The sequence below is a fragment of the Diaphorina citri genome, unplaced genomic scaffold, assembly GCF_000475195.1.
Source record: "Diaphorina citri unplaced genomic scaffold, Diaci psyllid genome assembly version 1.1 scaffold43, whole genome shotgun sequence".
NCBI lineage: Eukaryota > Metazoa > Arthropoda > Insecta > Hemiptera > Psyllidae > Diaphorina > Diaphorina citri.
In genome coordinates, this window is record NW_007377480.1 from 236328 (window position 1) to 251750 (window position 15423).

Below are 15423 nucleotides of genomic sequence, written 5' to 3' on the forward strand. Positions count from 1 at the left end.
TGGTTTGTGTCAAAACCCTAAATAGAACAGTTGCGCTTACTTGGGTGAAGTTTCTAAGTCAAAGAGCGGACGAAAAAGACAACTGCCTGAAGTCTGACGTCACACATCTTTGCGGGATCAGCATTTTCCCGTCAGCAAATAATGAGATTCTGGTACCGATCAATATTTTAGATTTTCAGATATGATCCTCCCTTTCCAGAATTTAATAAATTCAATCACGTGTCCTCAATTTTTGCGAAGACAAAAAGAAAAGAATAAAAAACGCTTGGTTTGTGTCAAAACCCTAAATTGAACAGTTGCGCTTACTTGGGTGAAGTTTCTAAGTCAAAGAGCGGACGAAAAAGACAACTGCCTGAAGTCTGACGTCACACATCTTTGAACTCTTTCATTTGAACGGAAAATAAAAATGGAATTTTCGACCGTTTACAGTTACAAAAGGCATAACTAGGTCTCGGTTGTAGATGCGAAGGACATTTACAGCCTTTGATATTAGTCATTAGACTCATTAGCTAATGAGTGAATCGAATAATACGGAATTTCAAAAAGATTACAACGACGGAGAAGATGTGACGATTATCTGTCCTAGATATAAGTTTAGTGACGGTCCTTAGACACAAGGCGACACCAAGCCGCCGACCATTTTGAAACCCACTTTCCTCCAGATTTTGTCAACAACTGTCATTTATTTATTTTGATTCCAGTCACGGCAAAGGTCAGGAACCTTCATGACTATGAGTCCCGGATCATCCATGGAACTATTCCAGTTCCATCAGGGATTGACACCGCTAACAATGTGCGCTATTTCTCCCAAATACTCCTCAGTAAGTTGCACTTTTTCGATTACATCTATTATCCTCTTTGTACTCGTATATCCTTTTTTATGGTTCAACGTCACTGTATAACGGGTACACCTACTGATAGATAGTTTATGGGTTATAAGGACTAGATAGGTAATGTAGGAATCTATTAGGGGGTTTATTCTCTCCATTCGGAGACAAGCTACCCGCCTATTCACAATAACCTCACCCAGCCTAAATGCCGTGAAAAGCCAGCAACCACGTGCAACTTTGCTTAACTTCAGAGAACCATTGAGAAATGCAGAAATGGTATAGATAGTTTATGAGTTATAAGAACTAGATAGGTAATGTAGGAATCTATTAGGGGGTTTACTCTCTCCATTCAGAGACAAGCTACCCGCCTATTCACAATAACCTCACCCAGCCTAAATGCCGTGAAAAGCTAGCAACCACGTGCAACTTTGCTTAACTTCAGAGAACCATTGAGAAATGGTGCATTCAACTTGCTTTCGCCGCGCCGCTTTATACGCCATTGCCATCCACTTATAGTCAATATTATTATTGTTGTATATAAATGTGGCCTTTTTAAAACTGTTCACATATGTAAGAGAACTTTTTAATCTTAGCCTACAGTATAAATAGGTAAATACCTACGAGTGTGTCATTTTTTTTTTTTAAGTCTAACAAGACCTTGTACTTCTAGTAGTAACCCAAAATGAAAGTAAGTATAGGTGATTATTATTATCATCACTAATTCAACTCCTGATTACCAGGACTTGATCACTACTCTACCAAGATAGATTTCAAATTAGGATCTAATAACTAATCTGCTAATAATAGGGTCCACTTGGTCCCAGGACCACAACCTCATATTTTACCTGCCATCTATGAACTTCAGAAGGAACTCCCAACTACGTCATTGTGCCCAGAAAATTCAAATTTCAGAAAATTCCGCCAGAGGGGAGTAGCGAACACTCTTTTGCAGCATCCGCACCATTCCCTGAATGCATCATTTTCCTCAGCTCTTCACAGCTTCACTTTCTCTTCCTCTTTCTTTTCATATTGATTTCATCTCCACAAACGCTCTTTCGTGCTGCTGCTTTGCCTCTCGAAATTTTTTTGCGAAACATTTTTTGTAAGAATCACCTTCCTCCGTTTTTAAAAAATCTGTTATATTGCCTATTTTTCCGCTAGCTTTTCAGTAGTATATTTAGATCACATGAAATTCGTTTGACAGTTTGGACTGAATTTTTTTACGTTTATATGTGCCGTCCGCTCCCTTTTGGCCTTTATATTGGATAGAGTACCTGGTGTTGACTTGGAGCAGAATCATCTGTGATTTGTATGCGTAATAAACTAAGAAAATAATAATTGAGACGTAAATTATTTGAACAGTTAATGAAGAAATAATAAAAATAATAATAAATAAATCATTTGTTACATATTATTTTAGACACTTATTTAAATAATTTGGTCCAACCACACCCGAAGCTCACAAGGACATGACTGAGATTCAAATGAAAGCGGCACAGTTCAAAGAAGAAATGGAGCGGTCTAAAGCGATTCCCCTGGAGGAGAGACAACTCATGGGCAGGTTCGGTGTGTGGTTATTGGTTGGACTGTGCAAACCTTCACCTGATACCCCAACACATGTTCTTGGGAGATTGCTGTCCATGTTGTTCCATTGGTTTCATGTAACTGCGTATTCTTTTGATGGTAAGATCTGAATTATTCCTAAAATGGTCGCACATTGAACTTGGAGAGAAGTTCCCAAAGATATGCACTTTATGGAGAAGTTGATCCAGAAATTGTTCAACTACTCGTAAATCTTGCTTGCAAGTAAATGACATTTCGAATGGTAGTACTTTCATTATTGTCAAGTAATTGTTCCACTTACCTCATAATTTGTACCACGTCACACGCATTTCAGAGCTTGGTGAATGCACATTGGAACGGCTCAAGAAAGATTACGTGTGCGAGTGGATGGCTGACATTTGCAAGTATTGAAACCTTCATATTAGTTAAGACTTAATAAAATTTCCAAACTCTTATAATTTTTCGTCGAGATTTGAAAAAGGACTCTAAAACTTTCCAGGTAATTCACAGAATATACTACTGATAGGTACCAAACTTAAGGTTCTTCTGTTATTAATTCCTGATATATGATGACTGGAACTTCTCAGTCTGAATATTAATACAGATTAATAACTAAACTGATACTTACCGGTGTCTTTGGAAAACTCAAATATAATCATAATGAGACCGGATACTGATTGATGAGCAAAGTGATCACGGTTTTCGTATTTTCTTGCTGTAATTAATCAAAACGGCACATACATAAATAAAGTAATAATATCATGTCTAAAATTTAGGCATGCAAATAGTTCTGCATTGGAAAGTAGAAAAGTAAATTTTTGAAAGTACCTATGTCGACAAAAGGTCATCTAAAATCAAACATTTGGACACTCCTCTTATCTTCTATATGCTGATGACCTCAAAATCTATCGACCTATCTGTACCCCCCATGATTCCTTTCTCCTTCAAACTGATCTTGATCAGATACAGAAATGGCTTAATGAAAATAAACTTTCCTTCTCTCCCGAAAAATGTGAACTCCTCATATTTAGCAGAAGAAAATATCTTCATCCATCTTCCTACATAATAAACAATGTTTCCATTAAGTCAGTCTCAAACAAAAAAGATCTAGGAGTAACCTTTTCTCAAAACATGTCTTTTAATCCTCATATAGCCAACATTGTCCAATCAGCCTTCAAAACCCTAGGATTCATCATGAGAACTTTACAACCTACTGACGATCCTGAATCTTACCTCCTCCTTTTCCAATCTCTTGTCCTTTCCAAACTTATCTATGCATCTGTAGTCTGGATGCCAAGCACCAAATCTAAGATCTCACTGATTGATTCTGTGCAGGCTGCTTTCTGTCGTCGTCGCTTTTTCAAGCTGAATGGCTTCTACCCTGTATACCCTAATCCAATCTCGTACAGGGATTTGCGTGAGCATTTGTGCTTGCCATCCATCGAGTCTAGACATAAACTTATACAACTTCAATTCCTGCAAAAAGTCATTCATGACAGTATAGACTCGATGGATCTGGTGAATGACATTTGCTATCGTGTTCCCTGTACGAGAATTAGAAGCAATGAACTCTACGAATTTTTTGCTATACCTCGATCCTCACACTCCAATCTGTCTCCGATCTATAGAGCTCTTACTGAGTATAACAAATACCATTCAGATGCCATTGACATAGACCTATCTGTCCCATATAATCAAGTCTTAAAAACTTTAAAAAATATTCTTTACAATAACTAATATATGTAGATGTAGGTAGGTAGGTAGGCATTTATTCATCCCCCCCTCTTTTTTATTTTTTTATTTTTTTTTTATTTTATTATTTTTTTTTTTTAATATCAAATGTAATACCTATGTAAATTGTATGTAATGAGTTTTATCAATACAATAAATATTAATTGAAAACTACGTCATTGTGCCCAGAAAATTCAAATTTCAGAAAATTCCGCCAGAGGGGAGTAGCGAACACTCTTTTGCAGCATCCGCACCATTCCCTGAATGCATCATTTTCCTCAGCTCTTCACAGCTTCACTTTCTCTTCCTCTTTCTTTTCATATTGATTTCATCTCCACAAACGCTCTTTCGTGCTGCTGCTTTGCCTCTCGAAATTTTTTTGCGAAACATTTTTTGTAAGAATTACCTTTCTACGTTTTTAACAAATCTGTTATATTGCCTTTTCTTTTCCGCTAGCTTTCCAGTAGTATATTTAGATCACATGAAATTCGTTTGACAGTTTGGACTGAAATTTTTTCACGTTTATATATGTGCCGTCCGCTCCCATTTAGAGTACGTGGTGTTGACTTGGAGCAGAATCATCTGTGATTTGTATGCGTAATAAACTAAGAAAATAATAATTGAGACGTAAATTATTTGAACAGTTAATGAAGAAATAATAAAAATAATAATAAATAGATCATTTGTTACCTATTATTTTAGACACTTATTTAAATAATTTGTTTTTAAATCAAGAGTGAGTTAATTTAGTAAATAGTATTTGACATTGCAAAGGAATTTTCATGATTTAAGAATCAACATTAATGAGTGATCATTTGAAGTCAGTTGTTTGCACAAGCAACCCTAAATCCCAAATAACCGAACATTTTCTTCTTTTAAACGGTTCAAATAAAATCAATCAAAATTACTACCTCAAGGATGAGTACTTTGGCCTCTGCTTGTAAGTATTAGGTATTTCATTAGATAAGGAAATCGCAAAAGGCATAACTAGGTCTCGGTTGTAGATGCGAAGGACATTAAATTTACAGCCTTTGATATTAGTCATTAGACTCATTAGCTAATGAGTGAATCGAATAATACGGAATTTCAAAAAGATTACAACGACGGAGAATGTGTGACGATTATCTGTCAAGTCCTAGATATAAGTTTAGTGACGGTCCTTAGACACAAGGCGACACCAAGCCGCCGTCCATTTTGAAACCCACTTTCTTCCAGATTTTGTCAACAACTGTCAATTATTTATTTTGATTCCAGTCACGGCAAAGGTCAGGAACCTTCATGACTATGAGTCCCGGATCATCCATGGAACTATTCCAGTTCCATGGCGTATTCTTTTGATGGTAAGATCAGAATTTTAATTATTCCTAACGGTGCGCGGTGTCCACACATTGTCGGCGGCCATCGATCGATGACCGTCGACTATGTTTGGACGCACCTTGAAATGGTCGGGCATGAACTTGGGGAGAAGTTCCCAAAGATATGTACTTCTTTAGGTATCGAAGTTGGTCCACAAATTATTCAATTACTCGTAAATCTTACGTACAAGTAAATTACATTTCGAATGGCAGTACTTTCCGATTTTTCATTATTGTCAAGTTCAACTTACCTCATATACGTAATTTGTACTATGTCACACGCATTTCAGAGCTTGGTGAATGCACATTGGAACGGCTCAAGAAAGATTACGTGTGCGAGTGGATGGCTGACATTTGCAAGTCCCATTTCGACGTTTTCGTCTCCTGTCTCCTGCCTCATCCACCAGAGTACGCCAAAGTCGGTGGTCACTGGGACATGCTGGTGTCGAGAACATCCCATTTGAAGAATGGACTGAATCGATTTTTCTGTCTGGTCCCCTACACAACGTATACGCTGGAGATTTGGGACCATGTGATGCCATATTGGTTGGAAGCCATTGTCAAAGATGTTCCTGAAAAAGAACTGTCTGAATTGAAACTTCTTCTCAGGTAAGATAATAAAAATAATACCTATGAGTCCTATGACTACGGTGTCTTTTTAGCCTTAATATCTTTTCCGTTGTATTTCAACTTTCATCACTAAGAAAAATGGGCACTAGGCTATTACTACGGTGTCTTTTTAGCCTTAATATCTTTTCCGTTGTATTTCAACTTTCATCACTAAGAAAAATGGGCACTAGGCTATTATGTTTAGGTAGTTGAAACTTACTTTTTAATTTTTGTTTGTTTCAGCAAATTCTTGGATCCAGATCTGAGTATTTTGGGCGTTGAAGCGAAAAAGATCTACCAATTTGTGGCTATCCGATTCAAACAGACCAGCCCAAGGGTTGTGGAGCAGACATTATCATGGTTACAGGTAAGAAATTGATTCACAAATAATTATTTTTCCTTCACCTTGGGCCTTTTGCCTACTAAGAAAATTCCTATATTATTCCAGTAGGAGTAAAAAAAACGTTTCAAAGAACCTTTCATATTGTTTCAGATTTTGACCATTCTGGAAATCGCCATTCCCCTTCACTTGCTTTTCTCATTTTTCGAAGATGGTGTCACTAGCATGACGGAGGTTCCCAAAGCTGATTCTGAGAGAAGGAGTAGCATTTGTAAGTCAAAATTACTTATTGTTATGTAAGTCCCCACAAAAAGTCACTAGGCGATCAGACTTGGAAAAAATAACAGTGAAATCAAGAAACCAGAGATTCAAGACTCTAGACACCAACACACTCCATTTGTCAAGGGTCTAGGTTTTCCTTGCCCTTGGGATCACTTTAATTTGAAGAAACAATTTTACATAGGTATATATAAATTTATTTTAATTTTCTATTTCAGCTCCTGTCATGGAGGATGACTCTGCACCCAATTCTCCATTATCGGACGATGAAGGCAAAAGCAAGCAAAGTGGCGTTCAATTTCACACGGAAATCGAAATGAAAGTCACCAATTGCGTCCTTATGTGTGATCTCATCCTCAAGCAGGTACATTTTACATAGGTATATATAAATTTATTTTAATTCTCTATTTCAGCTCCTGTCATGGAGGATGACTCTGCACCCAATTCTCCATTATCGGACGATGAAGGCAAAAACAAGCAAAGTGGCGTTCAATTTCACACGGAAATCGAAATGAAAGTCACCAATTGCGTCCTTATGTGTGATCTCATCCTCAAGCAGGTACCTGTATGAGTATTCAGACTGAGAAGTTCCAGTCATCATATATCAGGGATTAATAACAGAAGAACCTTAAGTTTGGTACCTATCAGTAGTATATTCTGTGAATTACCTGGAAAGTTTCAGAGTCCTTTTTCAAATCTCGACGAAAAATTATAAGAGTTTGGAAATTATATTAAGTCCTAACTAATATGAAGGTTTCAAATTTCAGCTCACCATTGTCAAGTGCTGGAATGTCTGATGTCAATCAAGCTGACACTTCTGAAAGACATCCTCTGTGTAATCGCATACGGCACATTTGCCGCAAGAGCAAGTGCGGCCAAGCTGCTCTTTTACTACTGGCCCACCTTCAATTCCAGTCTGTTCGAGCGCAGAGGAGCCCCACCAAGGTTCACAAGTGAGTACTCTCCAAACCTACTTTGGGTAAACGAACAAGGTCTCTAAATTCTACTTTGAAAACTATATTTTCCAATTAATAGGAATACACGTATTCCTACATACCCTACAACCAAAAACTCTTGAAAGCTGCCTCGGTAACTTACCGATATGACGATTCTATTCCTTATTTTTCAGACGATTGGGTACCATTCGTTTGTCAGCGTGAAATGTGTCTGAATGGAAACGGTCGTCCTAAATCCTCTGCCGAAGCGGCCAAAGTCTGTTTCGATCCCAGCTTGTCAATAACATTTGCCACGAACAAGCCACCACCTTTGTACTTGTGTATTGAATGTGCCAACGAAATTCATCGAGAGCATCCCAATCAAGTATTCCATGACATCCTTCATCCTCTGCAGCAAGTTTCGGTGTCCTGTGAAAACAAGGTAAAGTTGGAAACAGAGGAAGCGAAAGCAAATACAATTTCCTCTTTTGGAAAGAAGAAATTGAGCTAACCTGGCATTAATCTACCAAAAATCTCTCACGGGGAAATCTAAATAGAGAAAAAAGCGAGTACAAGACAATAGCTCTACCAATAATTCAGAAACATCTATCTTATATTATAAGAACGAGATCCATTCACAGTTCACATTTCATAGTTCACACACTGATCGCTCTATCTCTAGAACCACAACAGTCCTCTGCCGAAGCGGCCAAAGTCTGTTTCGATCCCAGCTTGTCAATAACATTTGCCACAAACAAGCCACCACCTTTGTACTTGTGTATTGAATGTGCCAACGAAATTCATCGAGAGCATCCCAATCAAGTATTCCATGACATCCTTCATCCTCTGCAGCAAGTTTCGGTGTCCTGTGAAAACAAGGTAAAGTTGGAAACAGAGGAAGCGAAAGCAAATACAATTTCCTCTTTTGGAAAGAAGGAATTAAGCTAACCTGGGATTAATCAATCAAAAATCTCTCACGGGGAAATCTAAATATAGAGAAAAGCGAGTACAAGACAATAACTCTACCGATAGTTCAAACAGAAACACTACCTATATTTTCCAACACAAAAATTCGACCACTTGTGATGAACTATTTACTATTGTACACAGATACTCACTGATTTCTTCAAGTATGGTTATCTACTCCTACTAAGTATGGTTTTCTCATTTTACAGGGCTGTCGGTCGACGGATAAGAGCGTTGTGGCTCTCTGCTTCTCCACAGAGTGCGCTAGCTACAATGTTTATCGACCAATACGTTACTGTCGCCAATGTCATAACTCTCGGCACAATAATAAGCGAGGCGGTGATCATATAATTCACACCTGTCTGCCTAACGCTTGGAGCATGAACGCTGAGATGCAGACGTACCTTGTCGAGTCCATAGTCAGGTAGGTTTCTCAAAGGAAGAAAAATACGCAGGTTTCGATATTAGTAGGTGTAAGATTCGTATTAGGCAGGTCCAGGATGATATATTAGTCAGTCCCAGTCTAACAAGACTTTATTGTGTAAAGGCAATAAGTCACCTGGAAGTTTAATTTTGTAATATTTAAACCTTGAAAGTGTCTTTTTCAAATCATCTTACCCAATTTGTATTGCCAATGCAGTAGATTCTTGACTTTACAGTTTACATTGTTATGGAAATCAGACAAGTTTCAGTCTTCAATAAGTAATTTTATTAAAGAATCAAGTCGGTACGTACCTACGTACATACCTAAGTGTATAACCTGCATACTTTTTCAGTCTACTCAAAGAAGCCCGTCCAACCACTCCTTAGATTCCCATACAAGTCTTACAACACATTATGTGCACTATTTAGATTACCTAGGTCTTAAAACGTTGCTGATGACTACAGATGAGTATTGTAGAAAACTTTTATGTTGTAATCTAGTGAATCTTTTCTAAGTAAGGTTTTTCAGTAGAGACGCAACAGTAGTTATATTCCATGTGTTATTGCTTCACAGATAATGACGTCGCATACGGCACATTTGCCGCAAGAGCAAGTGCGGCCAAGCTGCTCTTTTACTACTGGCCCACCTTCAATTCCAGTCTGTTCGAGCGCAGAGGAGCCCCACCAAGGTTCACAAGTGAGTACTCTCCAAATCTACTTTGGGTAAACAAACAAGGTCTCTAAATTCTACTTTGAAAACTATATTTTCCAATTCCTAGGAATACTTGTGTTCCTAAATACCCTACAACCAAAAAGCTGCCTCGGTAACTTACCGATATGACGATTCTATTCCTTATTTTTCAGACGATTGGGTACCATTCGTTTGTCAGCGTGAAATGTGATAATGACGGCCACAGTAGAAACGGTCGTGGAGCAGCTAGACCTCGCTCCCATTCTCTCTCACGACAGGGGATCCATTCCTCAAAACATGCCCCGGTCCGTCACCCTATCTGATGGGGAAGACAGCAAGAGGTCCCGTAAGAGTGACAACGAGCCTCATTTGGACCCGGAGGAAAATCCAGAACCTTTGGATGACGATGTGTGGCAAACATCGGCCGGAAATTTTAAGTTCAACCTGGAGGAGCTTCCTCAACAACTCCAGTTCATTCATCAGATTCTGAAGGTATATCTGGAAGTACTCTTATTCTAAAGTTAAGAAAGGTACAGTTAAACACTTACCTAGAAAGCTTTATTTTTTATGAGGAGGGAAATGTTTCCCATCATAATTATGCTGGAGTCACGGTTCAGGGTATGGTGTTTCGTCCTTCTATGGCACCATTCTTTTCTTTGTTATTCTTGGAACAAAGGTGGTACTTGGTCAGGGAATAATACCTATTATTCTTAGATGTATTTATTAGTCCTAATTCTGTAGGTAAGTGTCATTTGTACAATTAGTTTCCTCTAAAAACAAATGTGCAAAGACAGGAAGACCCAACCCGGACATTGGACAATAAGACAGGTAATTTTGTATGATTTTGACAGTTTGAACCTACGAAGCAAGACACAAATCAAGAAAACCCATCATACTTTGAGGATGGGCAGAACATAGAAAGTCACCCAACCTAAATAAGTACGTACCTACTCTTTGCTAATAATGTTTTACCTTGGCATGCTCTTTTAGTTTCGAAATTCGAACGTTAATTTTTCTTTAATTTATTGGAGTGTGATGCATGTGTGATTAATTTTGTTTGAATAACTAGGGCACTTTGAATCAAAATATTTATTTAATAATTGTGTTTCAACTCACTAATAAAGTGCTTATGAACTGATAGGTCCAAGGTGCAAACGGTACAGCGGAAGTGTGGAAGTATCGACTATGTATGTCCGAACAATCAAATGTTGGATCGATTCAGTTACAATATGGGTCACTAGAGAAATGAAACAAAATACACCTTTAGCAAATTCGGCAACGAGTGAAATTCATTAGGCATATTAAGATCCTATAAAATAATTAGTGAGGTTTTCCCCCGGATTTCAGATGGTCAGCAAACTCAATCGTTGAACATCACAGAGGAGTCCAGTATCTCCAATGTCCTCAACAAAGTCATCGAAATAGAACAAAGTGACAAAGAGACCATACACTTGATAATTTTCCTCCTCATGCAGTTCCTATCCAGATCTGAACAGGTAAATGCCAATCAGATGTAGGATGATATAATGGAATAGAATATACCACATTTATACTCCTAGGATGAGACTGAAAAGTCCATTTACCCCCACAGATGATGTAAGAATTTTAGTATCGGGATGGGTGCCCATCTGGGCAATCGCCTGCTGCTGGCATATCCCGGCCCCACTCAGGCTGGCTGAAGAGCCGAGGTTAATGCGAGGAGGCGGGTAACTTGTCGCCGAACGGAGAGTGAAACCCCCGTCATTAAAAACCCGTTATAAAGTGACGTAATCCCTTACGAAGCATCAGAATCTGAAGCTCTTTCATACTTTTCAGGCATACCCATCGGACGAAAAAAACGTTGCCAAAAAACAAACCATTGTTTTACGACATCTGTACTTACGGTGAAACCCCCGTCACTAAAAACCCGTTATAAAGTGACGTAATCCCTTACGAAGCATCAGAATCTAAAGCTCTTTCATACTTTTCAGGCATACCCATCGGACGAAAAAAACGTTGCCAAAAAACAAACCATTGTTTTACGACATCTGTACTTGCTCCTGGGCTACAACCAAGTTGAGAGAATATTCCAAGTTTCGCCTTCTAAACTGAGGTAAGTGCGCTACATGCTTGCATCCTATACTAACCTCCATTACACTATGTAGTATCACACATCAAACCAACGCGTAAAAAATTACCTTTAAGATCTGATTTCACTTTTCCACTCGAAAGAATTGTAGTTCAACAAATAAAAACTTCAAGAGTTATCATAGAAATAATTTACTATGGAAGGATCTATGGATCCATGGATAAGTAGGTAGATACATGCTTGCATCCTATACTAACCTCCATTACACTATGTAGTATCACAGATCAAACCAACGCGTAAAAAATTACCTTTGAGATCTGATTTCACTTTTCCACTCGAAAGATTGTAGTTCAACAAATAAAAACTTCAAGAGTTATCATAGAAATAATTTACTATGGAAGGATCTATGGATCCATGGATAAGTAGGTAGTTACCCATTTTCTTTCTATGAGAAGACCTCTGATATTTCATGTCACCAATGTACACAAATTACCCACAGAATGTCCCCCGTGTTCAACATTTGGATAAGTAGGTAATTACCCATTTTCTTTCTATGAGAAGACCTCTGATATTTCATGTCACCAATGTACACAAATTACCCACAGAATGTCCCCCGTGTTCAACGCTTTCATCTCGAACCTCCCTCAACTCTACGATCAAAACAACCTGATGGGAATGCTCATGTTGCCTACGAGTCTTCTATTACTTCAATATTGCCCATGTCCTCCTCACCACATCATTCCGGACTTTCAAACTCACCCGAACTATTCCCTCTGGTACTTGGAACCCGTCGCCAGAAGATCTTGGTTGATGTCGTTATTGGTCCTTCTGTACAAAGTAAGTTATCATTCAATCATTCTACAATCTGCATAGTTGGTTTGCTAGATTTCACGGTTGTAGACTATAATGTAGACTTGATGATCGGCAACTGAGGAGTTCATCTCGATAACGAACTGAAACGAAGAGAGAGCAAGGATTTTGGTCAGCTGTGGATTTGATGATCGGCAACTGAGGAGTTCATCTCGATAACGAACTGAAACGAAGAGAGAGCAAGGATTTTGGTCAGCTGTGGATTAACTTCAATATTTAACCATGAGCTTATGTTATGAAGTCCAATATCCCGCGTCTGCCCTATGAGTGCTAGGTCGCGGATTTGATTCCCGCGCGGGGTGAAAATTATCCTAAACAAATAACCGAACATGACACGTCAAGTACTTGTAGTTATTTATCTTTCAAGTAAACCAAGTAAACACCATTTGAATCTGAAGCCACCATTTCAATGTTACCCAGCTGTTTTGGTCAAGTACTTGTAGTTATTTATCTTTCAAGTAAACCAAGTAAACACCATTTGAATCTGAAGCCACCATTTCAATGTTACCCAGCTGTTTCACATCTTGCTTTCAGTACCATTACAATGAAGAAACGTTTGCACCCAATGTGGTGGCCCTGATCAAAATCGTGATGAACACATTGGACGCTCAACATCATGTATGTCGTAGAATACCGCCCACAGTCGTTATGGGCGGTCCACCTTCTCGTTCAAGAGGTAGGCTTTAGTTCAAGATGGCTCAATTTTATACATAAGTATTTAAGTTCAAGAGGGTATCATGCGTTCTATGTAGGTATATTTTTGACTCGGCCTTGGGCATCCATATTTTTGCCATGAGCTTGTCCGTAATCAGGACGCAAGTTTATGGCAGAAATATGCATCACTCCAGCATCGATCTAACTATAATCAGGGCCCACCTTGAGATCGAACAGGGGGTCTCCTCAAGATGTCTATCAGGTAGTCCCATCATTTTATACCTGCGTACATCGAAAATTTGAGCTGATTGTGATTTGAAATCTTTCAGACGTAAGTCAACCTTCGCTCGGCACAGACGAGCGTGATTTGGGTGACAGTTCGGATACGCCTCCAGCCTCACCAAAACAGTCGGACCTAAGGAGTAACTTGAAGACATCGCTGGAATCTTGCTGGGGAGAAGAACACTCCATGCTTCCATTCTCACGACTCAAGAAACCGGCGTAAGTAGAGAATTTGCCTTTTAGGATGCTTTTGTCCCATCAGCTCTGAAGGTCTAATGGCAGGGTACAGAGTCCGGTGGGTGGGTAGGTTATAAACTGAAGATTTCAAAGAGAGCTCACAATGACAAACTGAAACCAAAGTGTTTTTGATTTAACTTTGACTGTAGCTGACACTAATGATTGTTTTTTTTTTTTCTTTTTTTTTTCAGATTTTCTCCTGAGGGAAATGGTTCTGATATTGAGTTGGCAGTTATTCCAGAAAAAGAAAATCAAGTAAGTTGACTTAAGGCATTGCCTTGCACAGTATAACCTATTATATATTTTAGCTAACGATTTTTTTAGCTGAATCCCCTTTAGAGATGAGCTATTTTCTACCTTCAAATTGATCTTTATAGGTCTAAAACGTACTAATTATTGCAACTAACCAGGATTGCTTTGTTTGCAGGATTCTGAAGAGGATGATGTAGCGCATGACATGGGAAAGAAGAAGTCCACGGGCTCCATTCGACCCATGTGGTATCATTTTAGCTAAGATTTTTTTAGCTGAATCCCCTTTAGAGATGAGCTATTTTCTACCTTCAAATTGATCTTTATAGGTCTAAAATGTACTAATTATTGCAACTAACCAGGTAAACTTTGCTTTGTTTGCAGGATTCTGAAGAGGATGATGTAGCGCATGACATGGGAAAGAAGAAGTCCACGGGCTCCATTCGACCCATGTGGTTCCCTGACGCCAACGAACGACATGTAAGACACGTATTGTTACTTTCTATCACTATGAATACCTACTTTTATACCTATGTACCTACATCTCTAACGAGAAAGTACTCGAATTTTGAAAATCGGGAAATGGGTGGAAATATCCGTCTAAAGGTGTGTCCACACATAGTCGACGGCCTTCGATCGATGTGAATTTATTGTGAATCGATGTCGATCGACGGCTGGTGGAGTATGTTTGGATACACCTTTAGGAACCCCATTTTTTTCTTTGGAATCGGCCCGAATTTTCAAAATCGGGAAATGGGTGGAAACATCCGTCTAAAGGTGTGTCCACACATAGTCGACGGCCTTCAATCGATGTGAATTTATTGTGAATCGATGTCGATCGACGGCTGGTGGAGTATGTTTGGATACACCTTTAGGAACCCCATTTTTTTCTTTTATTTGTGATTACATTACCGGTGATTATAAAGCCAATGGTCTTCATTGCCATATGTAATGATTAATTAACATATCTTTTTTCAGCAGCCGGAAGGCAAAGAGAACGCTTGTGCCAATATGTTTGCCAAGCTAGGCGTGCGGGAGGGTGTCAAAATGTTGGTGTCATCTTCCCTGTTCAATGTAGCTTCACCTACTTCTCCGCCACAAGTCAAGTCACCAAACACAACCGTTAGTCCACAAGTTATCCACAAGTAAGTGAGCTATACTTTTACTTATCCACCTTTAAATCATTATAATGTCATGTTTTGTGAGAAGTTTTTTTTTTTTTTTTTTTTTTTTTTTTTTTTTTTTTTCCCCAGCGTTGAGAACCATTCAGAAATGGTGAATTCAACTTGCTTTCGCCGCGCCGCTAACGCTGCGCCGCTTTGATCTGGCGCACTACCGTGC

General features: G+C 38.7%; 2 protein-coding genes across 2 annotated transcripts in view; both read left to right on the forward strand.

Moving 5' to 3' along the window:
• Positions 1–512: 512 nt before the first annotated feature.
• Positions 513–15423, forward strand: part of LOC103514401 (protein unc-79 homolog) — a 28545-nt gene continuing 13634 nt past the window's right edge. The window contains exons 1-7 of the mRNA XM_026827065.1: positions 513–603; positions 702–821; positions 2265–2513; positions 5770–6088; positions 6332–6455; positions 6582–6699; positions 6926–7071. Of these exons, the coding sequence (XP_026682866.1) occupies positions 513–603; positions 702–821; positions 2265–2513; positions 5770–6088; positions 6332–6455; positions 6582–6699; positions 6926–7071 (1167 nt within the window). The remainder of the gene's footprint in view (positions 604–701; positions 822–2264; positions 2514–5769; positions 6089–6331; positions 6456–6581; positions 6700–6925; positions 7072–15423) is intronic.
• On the forward strand, positions 10903–13940 carry LOC113469491 (protein unc-79 homolog). Its single transcript, XM_026827255.1, has 5 exons — positions 10903–11218; positions 11693–11814; positions 12396–12627; positions 13195–13336; positions 13644–13940. The coding sequence occupies exons 1-5, from the start codon at positions 11192–11194 to the stop codon at positions 13817–13819; spliced, it is 699 nt and encodes a 232-aa protein (XP_026683056.1). The 5' UTR covers positions 10903–11191; the 3' UTR covers positions 13820–13940.